This window comes from Physeter macrocephalus, chromosome 14 (genome assembly GCF_002837175.3).
Source record: "Physeter macrocephalus isolate SW-GA chromosome 14, ASM283717v5, whole genome shotgun sequence".
NCBI classification, from domain to species: domain Eukaryota; kingdom Metazoa; phylum Chordata; class Mammalia; order Artiodactyla; family Physeteridae; genus Physeter; species Physeter macrocephalus.
The window spans coordinates 117,986,549-118,001,466 of record NC_041227.1 but is presented as its reverse complement, the minus strand read 5'-3'; the positions used below and the strand labels follow the sequence as shown (position 1 = coordinate 118,001,466).

At 51.4% G+C, this 14,918-nt stretch overlaps 1 protein-coding gene and 1 non-coding gene across 2 annotated transcripts; both read right to left on the bottom strand.

The window, feature by feature from the left end:
• Positions 1–10,581: 10,581 nt before the first annotated feature.
• Positions 10,582–13,661, bottom strand: LOC102994221 (uncharacterized). The gene is made up of 3 exons (XR_008619279.1): positions 13,598–13,661; positions 11,406–11,445; positions 10,582–10,628 (listed from the first exon to the last, which is right to left on the bottom strand). It is a non-coding gene; the product is annotated as an uncharacterized protein (transcript).
• Positions 11,454–13,279, bottom strand: FZD2 (frizzled class receptor 2). The gene has a single exon (XM_055090481.1). The coding sequence runs from the start codon at positions 13,277–13,279 to the stop codon at positions 11,582–11,584; it is 1,698 nt and encodes a 565-aa protein (XP_054946456.1). The 3' UTR covers positions 11,454–11,581.
• Positions 13,662–14,918: the final 1,257 nt, after the last annotated feature.

Sequence of the window (14,918 nt, the reverse complement as noted above, 5' to 3'; positions counted from 1 at the left end):
TACCCACATGTCTGGTGTCTCAGTGGGGATGGCTGCAAAGTTGGGCTCAGCTAGAACTATTAACCAGACCACCTACATTTGGCCTCTCTATCATGGCGGCCTCAGGTTAGTCTGACTTCTTACATGGCAGCTCAGGCCACTCAAGAGACAAGGGTTCCAACGAACATGGTTGAAACTGCTTGGGCTTTTGTGACCCAGACTTGGATGTTACAGAACATCACTTCCATCACACTCAACTGGTCAAAGGAGCCCAGATTCAAGATGAGGAAACATAGACTCCACCTCTCAAGAGGAGGAGTGTCAAAGAATTTGAAGTTATGTATTAAAGTCACCTCGCTTTTCAAGCCCCAAGTAAATTTCCCATATAAATCTTAGAGGGGCATCAATGGAACAGTCTATCCCTCTTTTTCTGACAAGGAACTGGAATGATATCTCCTGAGATTTCAAGGGAATGAATTCCTACCCCTCCCCAGAGGTGTGGCATGTGTACACTCACACATATACATGCATACACACACACACACACACACACACACACACACACACACATACAGGCACAGTCACACAGTCAGACCTGGTACATGCATGTAGCCAAGCCTGCCCCCATCTCTAGATGAGACCCAAAGTCCTGCCCTAGAGTTCTTTCCTTAATTCACTGATCATTCTTGCTCCTACTTGTGTGAAAAGAGGGTATTCGCAGGGATGGAACCAGTCTTTGATTGGAGAGAGGCCATAGATCCCAAACCCACTAACATTTCACTTTAACATATCTTGTTAAACATGTCGTGTGTGTGTGTGTGTGTGTGTGTGTGTGTGTGTGTGTGTGTGTGAGAGAGAGAGAGAGAGAGAGAGAGAGAGAGAGAGAGAATGTTTCCTGATTTTGACTGGCTTGCGTCAGTAAAGAAATGGGATCTGGTGTTAAGAGCAAGTAGGTCCCACTACTGGGCATATACCCTGAGAAAACCATAATTCAAAAAGAGTCATGTACCAAAATGTTCATTGCAGCTCTATTTACGATAGCCAGGACATGGAAGCAACCTAAGTGTCCATCAACAGATGACTGGATAAAGAAGATGTGGCACATATATACAATGGAATATTACTCAGCCATAAAAAGAAATGAAACTGAGTTATTTGTAATGAGGTGGATAGACCTGGAGTCTGTCATACAGAGTGAAGTAAGTCAGAAGGAGAAAAACAAATACCGTATGCTAACACATATATATGGAATCTAAGAAAAAAAAATGTCATGAAGAGATTAGTGGTAGGACAGGAATAAAACACAGACCTACTAGAGCATGGACTTGAGGACATGGGGAGGGGGAAGGGTAAGCTGTGACGAAGTGAGAGAGTGGCAGGGACATATATGCACTACCAAATGTAAATTAGATAGCTAGTGGGAAGCTGCCGCATAGCACAGGGAGATCACCTCTGTGCTTTGTGACCACGAGAGGGGTGGGATAGGAAGGGTGGGAGGGAGGGAGACGCAAGAGGGAAGAGATATGGGAACATATGTATATGTATAACTGATTCACTTTGTTCTAAAGGAGAGGCTAACACACTATTGTAAAACAGTTATACTCCAATAAAGATGTTAAAAAAAAAAAAAAAAGAAAGAAAAAAAGAGCAAGCAGGGGTGGCTCCGACATGTGCTACAGGCCCAAGCCACCATGAGATTTAAATTTTGCTGGGGATCAGCCCAAATCCTCACTTAGATCGGCCCTGCCACTCTCCTCCACATTCAGCCTATGCCCCAGGCCCACTTTCCTCCCTGTTCCCTGATCAGGCCATGTTCTTCCATGGCTTTGCTCATGTTGTTGCCTCTGCATAGAGTACCCTTGTCTTTTTCCTGACAACACTAGTGTCTGCCTTTTGTATCACATTCCATTGCAATCACCTGCTTACATATCCACTTTCCTCAAGAGCAGAGGCCAATGCTCTATTCACTGCTGCATCCTCAGCGCCTGGCACAGAACAGTTCTCAACAACAGAGGTTGAACCAACGATTGAATGAGCAGCCATTGCTCTCAGATTCAGCAACTATTTCTCCTCCACGTCTCTGTGCTGCCCATCCAACTCCAATCTAACTCCTCGGACCGCTATGAGAAGGGGCAAAGGTCTCAAAGGCTAGGGTGGAAAGTTTGGGCTAGATCCTTGAGGCCTCAGGGAGACTGTGCAGAGTCTCAGAAAAGAGGAAAGGATGTGGTGCTGAGCTGTAGAGGTGTGACCGGCAGACCCAGAGGCACTCACAGCCCTAATGGGAAAAGCCAGAGAATCCTGCAAGGTTTTTCCACGGTGGGGGAAGATGTCTTAAAGTCTTTATACCTCAACTGAAGTAGTTTGTGAACGCATCTGGTTCTGCTGGGCTAAGTATTAGGGTCTGTTGGGAATATGTAGACCTGGGCCTGAGCCAGCACCTTTCTAGAAGATGATTCTGGCTACTGAGGTGGGGGCAGGTGCAGTTGAGTAAAGCGGTCCCTTGGACCAGTGCTCCTCACACTTGAATGTGCAAACAAATACCATGGAAATCTTGTTAAAATTCAGCTTCTGATACAGTAGGTATGAGGTCAGGCCCAAGATTCTGTTTTTCTAACAAGCTCCCAGGTGCTGGCACTGCTGGGTGTCGGGGGAGGCTGGGGAGGGCAGGGCAGAAAGCTGATGGGATCACACTTCGAGTAGCAAAGACCTAGAAAAGTGGCATTAAGATCCAGACACTGAGGGTGGGCTCAGGGCTCAGGCCTTAAAGTAAGAAGCTGCCATCAGCAATGTAAAGAAAAAACATGTTCAGGAGATGATGCACGAAACAATATAGTATAAAGCCAGCCTGACAAGCATCTGGCATGCTTGCCAACCTTTACATTCTCTGATTCGGTGACCATGGCAGACATCACTAGTAGAGTCCAGCGCTATCACCCACTGAACCAAGAGGATGCCTCAGAATCCATCTCAACACAGTCCTCCAGGTAGCCACTACCAGTTAATAACAGTTGGCATGAGAAGTGACCCCATTTACTATTTCTGGTACTGTAGTTAAGAGTCTGACTGCTGGGCTTCCCTGGTAATGCAGTGGTTAAGAATCCGCCTGCCAATGTAGGGGAAATGGGTTCGAGCCCTGGTCCGGGAAGATCCCACATGGTGGAGAGCAACTAAGCCCATGTGCCACAACTACTGAGCCTGTGCTCTAGAGCCCATGAGCCACAACTACTGAACCCACATGCCACAACTACTGAAGCCCGTGTGCCTAGAGCCCGTGCTCTGCAACAAGAGAACCCACCGAGATGAGAAGCCCACGCACCGAAATGAAAACCCAACACAGCCCAAAATAAAATAAATAAAATAAACAAAAAAATTAAAAAAAAAAAGAGTCTGACTGCCTTTGCTCTGCTGTGACTAGCTAGGTGCCCTCGGAATAGCTGTTTCCATGAATCTCAGGTACTTTTTTTTTTTTTTTTTTTTTTTTTTTGGCCACACTTCACGGCTTACAGGATCTTAGTTCTCCAACCAGGGATTGAACCCAGGCCCATGGCAGTGAAAGCGTTGAGTCCTAACCACTGGACCACTGGGCAATTGCCTCAGGTACTTTAATATGCTGTAATTTGAGGTAAAGATAGCACTCATTTCATAGTTCTTTTGAACATTAAATGTTATTATGAATGTATTGAGCTTAGCCGTGTCTAGCATATAGAAAGTGTTCAATAAATGATGGTTACCACATAGAGGGATGAATGGATTGGCTGCACAGGTAGAGGGGTTGTGAGTGGTGGGGTTAGGGTTAGGGAGAGAGAAGAGCCAGAGAGATAAAGGTGGGGAAGAAAAGGTGGACAAAGGCTGTGCCAGGCTGGGGATGGCTGGAAGATTTCCAGCTCTCTCTGGATGGAACTGGGCTCCCTACTGGCACTAAAGCTCTTTGATTGGAAGGGGTGAGTGGCACTTGTCATCTTGAGGTATGTGAGTTCAGAACTTCTTATCGAAGAAAACTAAAAGACTTTGAAATGGTCAAAAATATTACTGTATGTCCTTGAAGATTGTCTCTGAGTTTTATTATCTTCAGTTATTTTCCAACTCAGACAACTGATAGTAATGGAAATGATTTTTGTCCATGTAAATTGTGCCTGGTGGAGATGCAACTGATTGTTGTCCAGTGGACACTGCCCAGCTTTGCATTAAGCAAATGTATTTCTTGGTGACCTAGATATGTTCTGTTCTTTGGATTCTACTTTGAATGTCTTACCTTCACTAACTAATGAGTTAAATGAAAAATTTGATGTCTTCATTGTATATTTCTATGAGAGTAATTATTCTGCCTTGTAGAAAAAATATTTTTTAGAACATTCTCATTAGCAGTGAAGATTGAGCAGGAGGCTTCCAGGACCCTCTGTCCTGGGCAAGCTTTCCCATGTTCACCAAACACCAAGATTACATACGTCAACTTTATCAGGGATTGCCCCCAATTGCATTGCTCGTTTTACACAATCCAAGTAGACTATGATCCCGTATTTGAGCCTGGACACATTCTCAAACAGTTAAATCGTGACCTTACTTAACAAAACATATAACAACCAAACTCACAAGTACTACACCTAATACTTACCCATTCACTGATTCAAGAAACTAGATGGCAGGCTACATATGGGCAGGGACTGAATTTGTGCATCTCTAGAACTCAGCAAGTGCCTGACTCGTGATAAGCACTAAATACACATCTATGGAGCCAACACATGAATGAAGAAGCTTAACTAGCATTTATTAAGCACTTACTAGGTGCCAGGCACCTTTTAAACATTCTACTTGAATTAGTTTGTTTAATTCTCAAACCAGTCTTGCAAGGTAAGTATAATCACTATCCTCATTTACAGATAATACACAGAGAGGTTGATTAACTTGCCCAGGATCAACAGCTAGCAAGGAGCTGAGGCAGGATTCAGGCCCAGGTAGTCTGGCTCCAGAACCTGTGATCTTGGGCACCCACTATGTGCCAGGCATATTACTAGGCTCAGGGATAAGGAGATAAAAGACCAAACACAGACTCTCCCTCAAGGAGGTCACAGTCAAGAAAGGAGATGAATAACAGTAATGTGATATGCTGTGACAGGTAAGAACACAGTGTGGGGACAGGATTGGCCTGGGATATGGCTCTCTGTGGAAGGGCCACCTGACCTCAGGTAAGTTCTGAGATGCTAGGAGTTCATATCCAGGTGAGGGGAAGGGAAGGGCATTTGCACCACAGGAACAGTATGTGCAAAGTCACAGAACATGGTTGGTCTGAGAACATAAGGGTTCTGGAGGCTGGCACGTGAGAGTGTAGAGAAGAATGATGGGAAGTGAGACTGGAGATATAGGGGCCAGATCCACGTCATGGAAAGCTGTATGTGCTGAGTGAGGGCAGGAGTTCGGACATTCCTTGCAGGCTTCACAGTATTTTGAGCAGGGGAGTTAGAAGCTCAGACCCCATACTCTGCCTTCTCCCCACCCACAGGACACTAAACCCGGTACGCTTAATTCCCTACAAGCCATATCCCATGCCAGAGTTCCCTGGGAGGACTAGACCTGGAAGGAGATGATAATTGATTCTGGGACACACCCAGTGCCACCTGGAGCAGTGGCTGGGCATCCTCTCTCTCTCTCTCTCTCTCTCTCTCTCTCTCTCTCTCTCTCTCGTCCAGGATTCCTGCTGTCACCCCCCAGTCTCCAACCACCACCACTGTGGCCACCTCAGGCATACTCCCTCCTGTCAGTCACATGCTGGGTGAGGCCAGAGATCAGAATTAAGCACCTTCCTTCCTACATTCCTTCCCTGCCCACCCTCTGACTCCACCATCCCCAGGAGCCGAAGAGGCTGGCACACCCCAGGCCCCAGTCAGAGGAAGGAGAATAGGGAGACCAGCGCTTCCTGGGGGAGCCAAGGCTCTGGGCTGTACCCTCCCCTCCCACCAGGCTGAGGCTGGTGATTAGCTGGGTTAATTACATCCAAACCATTTCCGACTGGCACAAGCCCACCCACCCACAGAGCCTGCCCAGAGGCGTGCAGGCCTGGCCCAGGGTCAGGATGCTAGGGCGCCAGCTACCCTGGGAGGGGTCCTGACCCCTGCAATGGCCACATGGAGGGTGGTGGTCCTCCCTTCTCCAGGACCTTCTCCTCTACCCTTCACCCCAGGTCTCCTTCTCATCACCTCCTACCCTCAACCTCCCTTTTTCTGCTCATCCCCACACAAATCCCTTTCCCTCCCCTCCCTGCTTTCCCCCCTCCAAGTCTGGAATGAAATCATGGGGCTCTGAGTTCTGCACGAGGCCCCGACATAAACACTCTGATTGGGCCTAATTATAAGGGCCAGGTTGGGAGGCTGGAACCTTCAGAAAGCTTGGCTTTCAAACAAAGGGCCCAGGGCTCAGCCCCCAGCCCAGGCCGGCTCCTCTCCAGACCTCATGAGGAATAAGGAGGGGTCCGGGGCTACAGGCAGTCCTCTGTAAACCCAATCAATGGTCTATGAGCTTGTTCCATGTCCCAGGTCCTAGCCTGTCCTTTCTTGGCTGCTTTCGCCTTGGCCCTTCCAGGCCTCAAATCCCGGGGCCTTCCCAGCTGGCTGGGGAGAGCCGCGAGCCGCCAGTGGAAGGCAAGGCAGCTGGGGAGGCGCTCTCAGGCTACGAGACTGGGGATGGGGCAGAGCAGGGGGAGGGAGAGGCGCAGGGGGAGGGAGAGGCACAGGGGAAGCCAGCTGTGACAGCCCTAGCCCTAATTAGCCAGCTTCAAAGCCGGCCAGCGAGAGAGCCCGCCTGCTTGTGTGCCCTGCTCACTCAGGCGGGTAAGACATTTCTGTCCTAATCAGAGGAGAGAAAGGGAGAAAAACACTGCCCACCACCACCCCGGGCATCCTCTACATTGTGAGCTGGTACCCTGAGTCAGGCAGAAAAAGTAGGAGCACAGGAAATCATTCTGCTTTGTTAAAACTACCAGTAACAGGGCTTCCCTGGTGGCGCAGTGGTTGAGAGTCCGCCTGCCGATGCAGGGGACATGGGTTCGTGCCCCGGTCCGGGAGGATCCCACATGCCGCGGAGCGGCTGGGCCCGTGAGCCATGCCCGTGAGCCATGCCCGCTGAGCCTGCGCGTCCGGAGCCTGTGCTCCGCAACGGGAGAGGCCACAACAGTGAAAGGCGAGCCTGCGCGTCCGGAGCCTGCGCGTCCGGAGCCTGTGCTCCACAACGGGAGAGGCCGCAGCAGAGGAAGGCCTGCATACCACAAAAAAAAAAAAAAAAAAAAAAACTACCAGTAACAGTAAGTCCAAAAGTCCTCAAGAAATGCACATCCTTTGATCCAGTGATTCTATTTTTAGGAATTTATCCTAAGTAATTGGAAGAGTGCTGCAGTTTATTGAGCTTCTACTATGTGTTGGTTCTGTACATGCATCATCTGATCTAATCTTCACAACAACCTTGCAGACAGGTACTATCACCTTTTACAGATAGGGACTGAGGCTCAGAGGTTAGGAGACATCCCCAAGGACTCACAGCTGGCACTGTGTCATGCCCATGCCTGTAACTCCACACACACGGTCTGTCTCTTCTTTTTTCCCTCGACTATGAAAGTATTAACATTCATTCCACTCTGCTGCATCTTGATACCTGCAAGAGAGACAGGATCTAGTGAATAACCTAGTTTGAGGGTGTTCCTGGTTCTGTAGGTCCGATGGTTTTCCCTCCTGAGCCTCCTTTCCACAGCAGAGGGAATTACAGGCTGGGGGATACTCGAGTCTGAGAAGGTAAATGTTGCCCCATGGAGAAGTAGAGCTACCCAGTGATGAAGACTAGATAATGTCTAAACCAGGGACTGAAAAACCAGCTTGGGGATGGTGTGGGGGAGGGATGTGCAGATAGACAACGCATAACCCCCCTAAAGTTACATACAAAATTGTGTTCCGGGGTCTGGCCATTTTTTCCCAGGAGGATGTCCAAAGATATTTCAGGTTCTCAGAGAAGTCAGTGGCCCCAGAAGTTTAAGATGCATTTTGAGGTGAGGAGACTATGTCGGGAGAAGGAAGGGACCCTACTACAGCAAGCAGGGGGATTATCAAAGGGATGATGCCTCAGAAATGGCAGCTTGGGATCTGCTCCCCCAGACGTGTGCCCCACGGCACCCTGGGACAGCACCTCCCCACTTCCAGAATGGGGATCCCAACACCCTCTTGGAGAGCTTTTTGGAAAGATCTGGAAGTCCAGATCCCACTGATCGTCACTCTTTGGGGATGTCCAGAGAATTTTGTCTTAGAAAACCTGAGTGTTCTTTTCTGGGGCACCTCAAAGGACAAACAGTTTGTCAGGAGTGGAAGCATCTTCAGGAGGGGCGTCTGGGGTTGGCGGGGAGGAAAAGCAAATGTCTGATCCATGAGGCAGGGGAGTCTGGAGGAGAGATGCCCTGCTCCTAGAGACCAAGCACTGCTGCTCCTTTGTGGGAGGGGGTATGATTGGGAGGGCAGGTAGAAAGCAGCTGTGGCCTAACACCTGCCCCAGGCCTGGGGGCCTCAGCGGAAGGGCTTTCTTACTGGGCCCTTGACCCTTCACCAGACAAAGCCTCCCTCTTCCAGACGGAGGGACCAACCCACTTACAAGGGGTAAACCGTGTCCTATCTAAAGGGCGACCTAGAAATCTGTGAAAGTACACCTCCAAGCCCATGTGTTTAACTGGGTTTTCCCAACAAGGGAGCGGAGACAGACCCCTCTCCAGGGGTGGCAGTGAGCTCAAGCGTTTCACTTATGGGTCTCTGCTCCAGGGCACTTTGTCCCCTAAATCCTCTACACCCTCCGTCTAAGAGTTGTTTCGTTAGAGCGATGAGAGCAGCCAGAAAGTTCCCCATACTTTCTGTAAGGTAATTCAGCCCTTTAGGGAAGGGAAGGGCATCTAGAAGATGTATCCTTTCCTAGAGAGAGAATTATCTTATTGTCTGTCGTCTCCCCAGCCACAGAACCTATTTTTTCAGTGTTCTCAGGCCCTTTTCCCCTCCGTTGGTGACTTTGAGGGAGGAGGGCTGAGAAGGATCTTTACCAAAATTCTCTCCCTCCCACCGCACTCCGGGAAGAAAAAGGTACTGTTGCTAGTCTACCATCTCCTCCTGCCATCAGCATGACGGTCCACTGACAAAATGTACCCAAAGCACACAGAACTGGGATCTGGGGGCTGAGAGGCAGGGGAGGCTCTTCCCAAATCTTCAGCAGAGATGAGCACTCCTCTTCCCACTGGGCTCCATCCCAGCCACTGGAAACCTCCCCCCACCTCCCCATCCCCCCTTTCGCAAGCTTTGGCCATTCTTTCCAGGAAAGACGCTCACAATTTGTTTGTAATTTAACTCTTTCCTGCAGTCCTTGTGGGGTTCCTTTAGAATCTTGCAACAAATGGAGCTACAGGGTGGTACCACCTCCGTGGCCTGCTTCTTTGATAGTTGAGGGAATCTCCTGTTGGGACTTCACACATACCATCATTTGAGAAAAGGCTAGTTTTAACTTATAATGTTGGCCACTGGTACAAATCATCTAGGGGAGGGTTATACATTTGGGGAAGGGGACTCTGCTGAAATCCCCAGGCCTCATTCAATTCCCAACAAAGCCCCACATACGTGTTCAATTACCACCAAACATTTCCAGATCCCCTCCCCCAACATAAACTAACACACGCAAACACTTCGAAGTAGGGGTTCTAACTTACTTTCTCCCTTATCCCAGAGCCTGCTAACAAAGGGTGTTAAGGCACCATTTTCCCTACTACGGTTTGGCTAAAAAAGCAAGGTCGGGGCAGGGAACCTCTTCTCCACCCCACCCCCAACCAACTAGGTCAGGGGGAGATGGAAGGAGGAGGTGTGGTTTGGTTAAACTAATAAAATGTTACAACCCTGTTAAATACAATTAAAGGGCTAGATCTCTAGAAGATAATTAAATGCACTTTATTATTAAGATTATTAGCTTTAATTTGCACTATTATCAAGAAACAGGAGATGCTGAAAAGCTGAGTTATGGGGCAAACTTGTTTCACCCCATCCCTTGGTCTTCAAATCGATCCATGGTAATTAAAATTCTAAAATACTCCAAATAGTTGAGGGAAATGATGTGTATTGGAAACGGCAATTCTCATACCAGCGTGAAGGATACTTTAAGAGAAGTCTTGACTTTTATTTGTGGGGGTTAGGGGGAAGATAAGAAACATGTTATAAACATTCTATCAATCTTGTGATATAGAATGTCATGTGAACACTCAACCCCACCCCCACAGTCACAAAGAGCCTGCCCAGAGCCTTCTTCCAAAGCAAAGATACCCACGTTTTTTTCCCCCCTTCCCCCTTCTGGACAAGTTTGAAAAGAAACCAGTCTTTTGTCAAAGGAAAACTAAAAATCCCACCAGCCCATCCATCCGTTCCCTCCCTCCAACCCAACCCATTTTATTGCCTTTTGAAAAACAAAAACAAAAAACAACAACAAAACCCCACACACAGCGCACAAACCACCCCACAAACTGCTAACCTGAATGCCAGAGGAGATAGTCAGTTGGGGGTGGGGGGGAGAGCAGGCGAGGAACAGACAGCAGGGGAAAGGAGAGAGATGCAAGGTGATCTCCAAATCCCAGCATCTGCGAGCTGATGATGCTCCCCCTAAAAATGGAGGCGGTCAGGATCGGTACTCAACGTAGTGGGGTGGGGAGGTTGGGTTGTTTCAAAACACACATCGCAAAACACTTTCTGCCCCCTCCAAGGGCTCGGGGCAGCGAGTTGAAAAGAAGAAGAGTCAGAGAAGAAAGATCTTCCTGCCAGCAGGGGGGTGGGCCCGGAGGGTAGGGGTGGAGGCCATTCCTCACACGATCTCCACCCTCTCCCCACCCTTCGGTTCGGGTTTTTTTTTTTTTTTTTTTTTTTTTTTTTCCACGTCTTCATCTCCTTTGGGAAGTTTTCAAAGATCGAGTGAAGGAGACAGGTTCGGGTTGTTTTTTTTTTTTTTTTTTTTCCACGTCTTCATCTCCTTTGGGAAGTTTTCAAAGATCGAGTGAAGGAGACAGGACAAGTGAGAAAGGGGGAAAGGGAAATCAAAACGAATCCAGGTCTTGATCAAAAGTATCCAACTGCTTTCACAGACCCAGCTTCAGTGAGAAGGCTCACAAATTTGGCTTTAGAACCTGAATGTAACTCCCAACTACTCATAGCCTCTTCCAGCAGGCCCAGCCCTGTCAAATCACCAAAATACTCGAACCGAAGTAGGGGGTGGTGTTTGAAAGGGGACTGAAGAAAGGAGAAAAACCCCTAACTCCCCCTCTTCCCCATTCCTCAGGCCTGGCGCCCCTCACTGCTCCCCCCCCCTTTTTTTTTCCTTTTTTCTTTTAAATAGAAAATATATAATTAAATTTACAAAAACTATTTACAGTTTTAATTACAAACCTGGTGGGGGTGTTGGGCAGAGTTCTCTTTAAAAAGCGACCTAAAAAAGAAATGGTTTCGATTGTTCTTTATTTAAAAAAATAAAATAAGGAGTCTGTAGGAGCCCCCCCCCACCTTCCCTGGGGGCGGAGCGCGAGGTGCCGGCCCGGCTGGGGACGCGGCGCCGGAGCTCCGGCTCACACGGTGGTCTCGCCGTGCCGGCTGTTGGTGAGACGGGTGTAGAACTTCCTCCACGAGTGCAGCGTCTTGCCGGACCAGATCCAGAAGCCCGACGTGATGCCCACGATGAGCGTCATGAGGTATTTGATCATGTAGACGGTGAAGTCGGGTGACATGCGCGGCGTGTAGTGCGCCGGGCACGGGATGGCCAGGCTCTTGCAGTGCTGGCTCACCCACGAGCGCTCCCAGTGCTCTCGGAAGGCCTGCTCGTAGAAATAGCAGGCGATCACGATGGTGGCGGGCACCGTGTACAACACCGAGAAGACGCCGATGCGCACCATGAGCCGCTCCAGCTTCTCCGTCTTGGTGCCGTCGTGCTTCATGATGGTACGGATGCGGAAGAGTGACACGAAACCGGCCAGGAGGAAGGACGTGCCTATGAACAGGTACACGAAGAGCGGCGCCAGCACGAAGCCCCGCAGCGGGTCCAGGCTGTTGAGGCCCACGAAGCACACGCCGCTCAGCAGGTCGCCGTCAATCTGGCCCATGGCCAGGATTGTGATGGTCTTGACGGCGGGCACGGCCCACGCGGCCAGGTGGAAGTACTGCGAGTTGGCCTCGATGGCCTCGTGGCCCCACTTCATGCCCGCCGCCAGGAACCAGGTGAGTGACAGGATGACCCACCAGATGGAACTGGCCATGCTGAAGAAGTAGAGCATCATGAAGAGGATGGTGCAGCCCTCCTTCTTGGTGCCCTGCACCACCGTACGGTAGCCGTCCTCGGAGAAGCGCTCGTTACACACCACGCGCTCCTGGAGTACGAAGCCCGCGATGTAGGCCACCGACACCATAGTGTAGCAGCCTGACAGAAAGATGATGGGCCGCTCCGGGTAGCGGAAGCGCTGCATGTCCACCAGGTACGTGGTGACGGTGAAAAAGGTGGAGGCGCAGCACAACACGGACCAGGTGAGGATCCAGAGCCGCGCAAAGCGCGTCTCTTCCTGGGAGAAGAACATGGAGCCGTCGGGCCGCGCCGGCTCGCACGGAGCCGCGCAGTCGCGCTCGCCCAGAAACTTGTAGCTGAGATAGGACGGCACCTTGAGGACGCGCGGACAGTGGAACGGGTGCTCCAGCGTGGCATAGCGCGGGGGCGAGCCGCCGCCACCCGGGCCGCCCGGGGTGCCCCCCGCACCCGGCTGCAGGCCCGGCGGCGGCGCGGTGGTGAGCAACGCGGGCGCGCCGTCCTCCGAGTGGTTCTGGCCCACGCAGATCTGCTCCGCGCCGTGGCGGGGGAAGTGCTCGCAGCGGAGGCGCTCCGGCCACTGGAAACCGAACTTGTTCATGAGCGCCTCGCAGCCCTGGCGCGCGCGCTCGCAGATCGAGCGGCACGGCGGGATGGCCTGCTCCAGCACAGTGCACACGGGTGCATACATGGAGCACAGGAAGAAGCGCAGTTCGGGCGAGCACTGCACCTTCACCAGTGGGTAGAACTGGTGCACCTCCAGTCCTGCGTCCTCCTGGTTCGTATGGCCCAGAAGGTTGGGCATGATGGTCTGGTTGTAGGCGATGTCCGTGCACAACGGGATGGAGATGGGCTGGCAGAAGCCGTGGTCCGGGATGGAGATGCCCTTCTCCCCGTGGAACTGGGCCGGCCCCGCAGCGGGCAGCAGCAGCAGCGGAAGCAGCAGGCGGGGCAGGGCGCTGCGGGGCCGCATGCTGGCCGCCGCCCCCCACCCGGCTCCCGGACGCCCCCCGCCCCCGCCCCCAGCCCCGAGACCGCGCGCCTTCCCCGCCGCCGCCTCGCCGCGGCCGCCGCCTCCCGCGTCTCTTTGCAAACTTCGCTCGCGGCTGCCGAGTTGGGGAGGTCGGGCGGGGGAGGGGGGCGGCGCACCCGCCCGCCGGCTCGCCGAGGTCGACTGAGCTGCCGGAGACACCGCGCGCTGCTTGCCCTCTCTCCTCCTCGTCCTCCTCCTCTCGCCTCTCCCCTCCCTTCTCCGCCCAGCGACTCCTTTGTGCCTTCCTCCAGCCCTCACCTCGGCCTCTCCGATCCCAATTAGTCGGTTTCAAGGGGGCCCCCGCCGGCGGCCCCGCCCTCTCCTCAGCCCCCCAAAAAAGGGATCCTTGAAACCGCCCCGTCGAGCTCTAAGCACCATCCCAAAATGTTCTCTCGGCCAATGAGATTTAAACCCGAGGATCAGCCCCGAGGGCTGGATTGGTCAACCACAACATAATGAGATCAGAAACCAGATGCCAACAAAACTTTCCCCCCCGCCTCCTTTTGCTTTTTAAAGAGACAAGCTATTATTACATTAAGGGCTTTTTGCCCAGCACGGGATTTCTCTGGAGTCGCGGCGGCGAGGTCCGGAGACACGCGTTCCCCGAACCGCGGCGGACCCGAGTCACTCAACCCTGGATCACTCTTCTTCCGGGGGGCCACGGCGCTCTCCGGGGTAGGGCCTCTTTAAATCCTTGCCTCCGCCCCTGCTCCTCGAACCCCACCTATACCAGTCCAATTTTTCAGATCAAGTAAAAAAAATATTAAGTTTGAGAAAAAATTGTTTAAGGGAGAGATTTTTTTAAAAAACTATCAGTTTACAAAGACTTTTCTCTCAGCCCCTTCCCATGGAATCCAGACAAAATTTCCTGTCGCCCTATATGGAGACCCCTAGGAGTTTGCCTCGCTCCTCCCCCTGTGTACACCCTTAAATAACCCTCTGAAAAATGAGAGCCTGTCTCTTTAAGAGGCTCTTAAAGGGGCCCGGACTCCGGGGCGTAATTGCCCCGTAGCGAGCACAAAGGAGCCCATTATGGTTCTTTGTGTTCGGTGGCACCTCAAAGTGAGAAAACTCAGGAACTCAGAGGCCCTGAGCTGGAGGGTTGGGGCGGGGGTGGGAGGGGGTGAGGTGAAGGAGAATGGCCTAGAGCTGCGGCTTCTCCCTCCCCTTTCTTCCGAGGCAAATCTTAATTATGCAAAGTAAAGTTTAGTTGCCATAACGAGGAGGTCTTAATCGGAGGTTAATGGTGGGGAGTGGGGGATGACGAGCAGTTTTGAGCCGAAGAGATGACTCTTTTAGGACGTTTAGGGGAATTTTCCTCCTCTCTCTCCACCTCTGCCCCCGCCCCCTAAAAGCTTCCAGATTTGGTCTCCTAGGAGAGAGGGGAGTTTTACCCAAATCTTAAGTGATTCCACACCAGAAACGGGTGGTGTGTGGGGCGAGGGAGGAGGCTGGGGGGTTGTGTGGATTAATCCCCCCCACACACACACACACCCACACTTACCTGGCTGGGGGTGGATGGTGGTGGCCCGCAAGGTTCCGGCTGGCTTAGAAAGGTTTTCTTCTGTTTTCTCCCTTC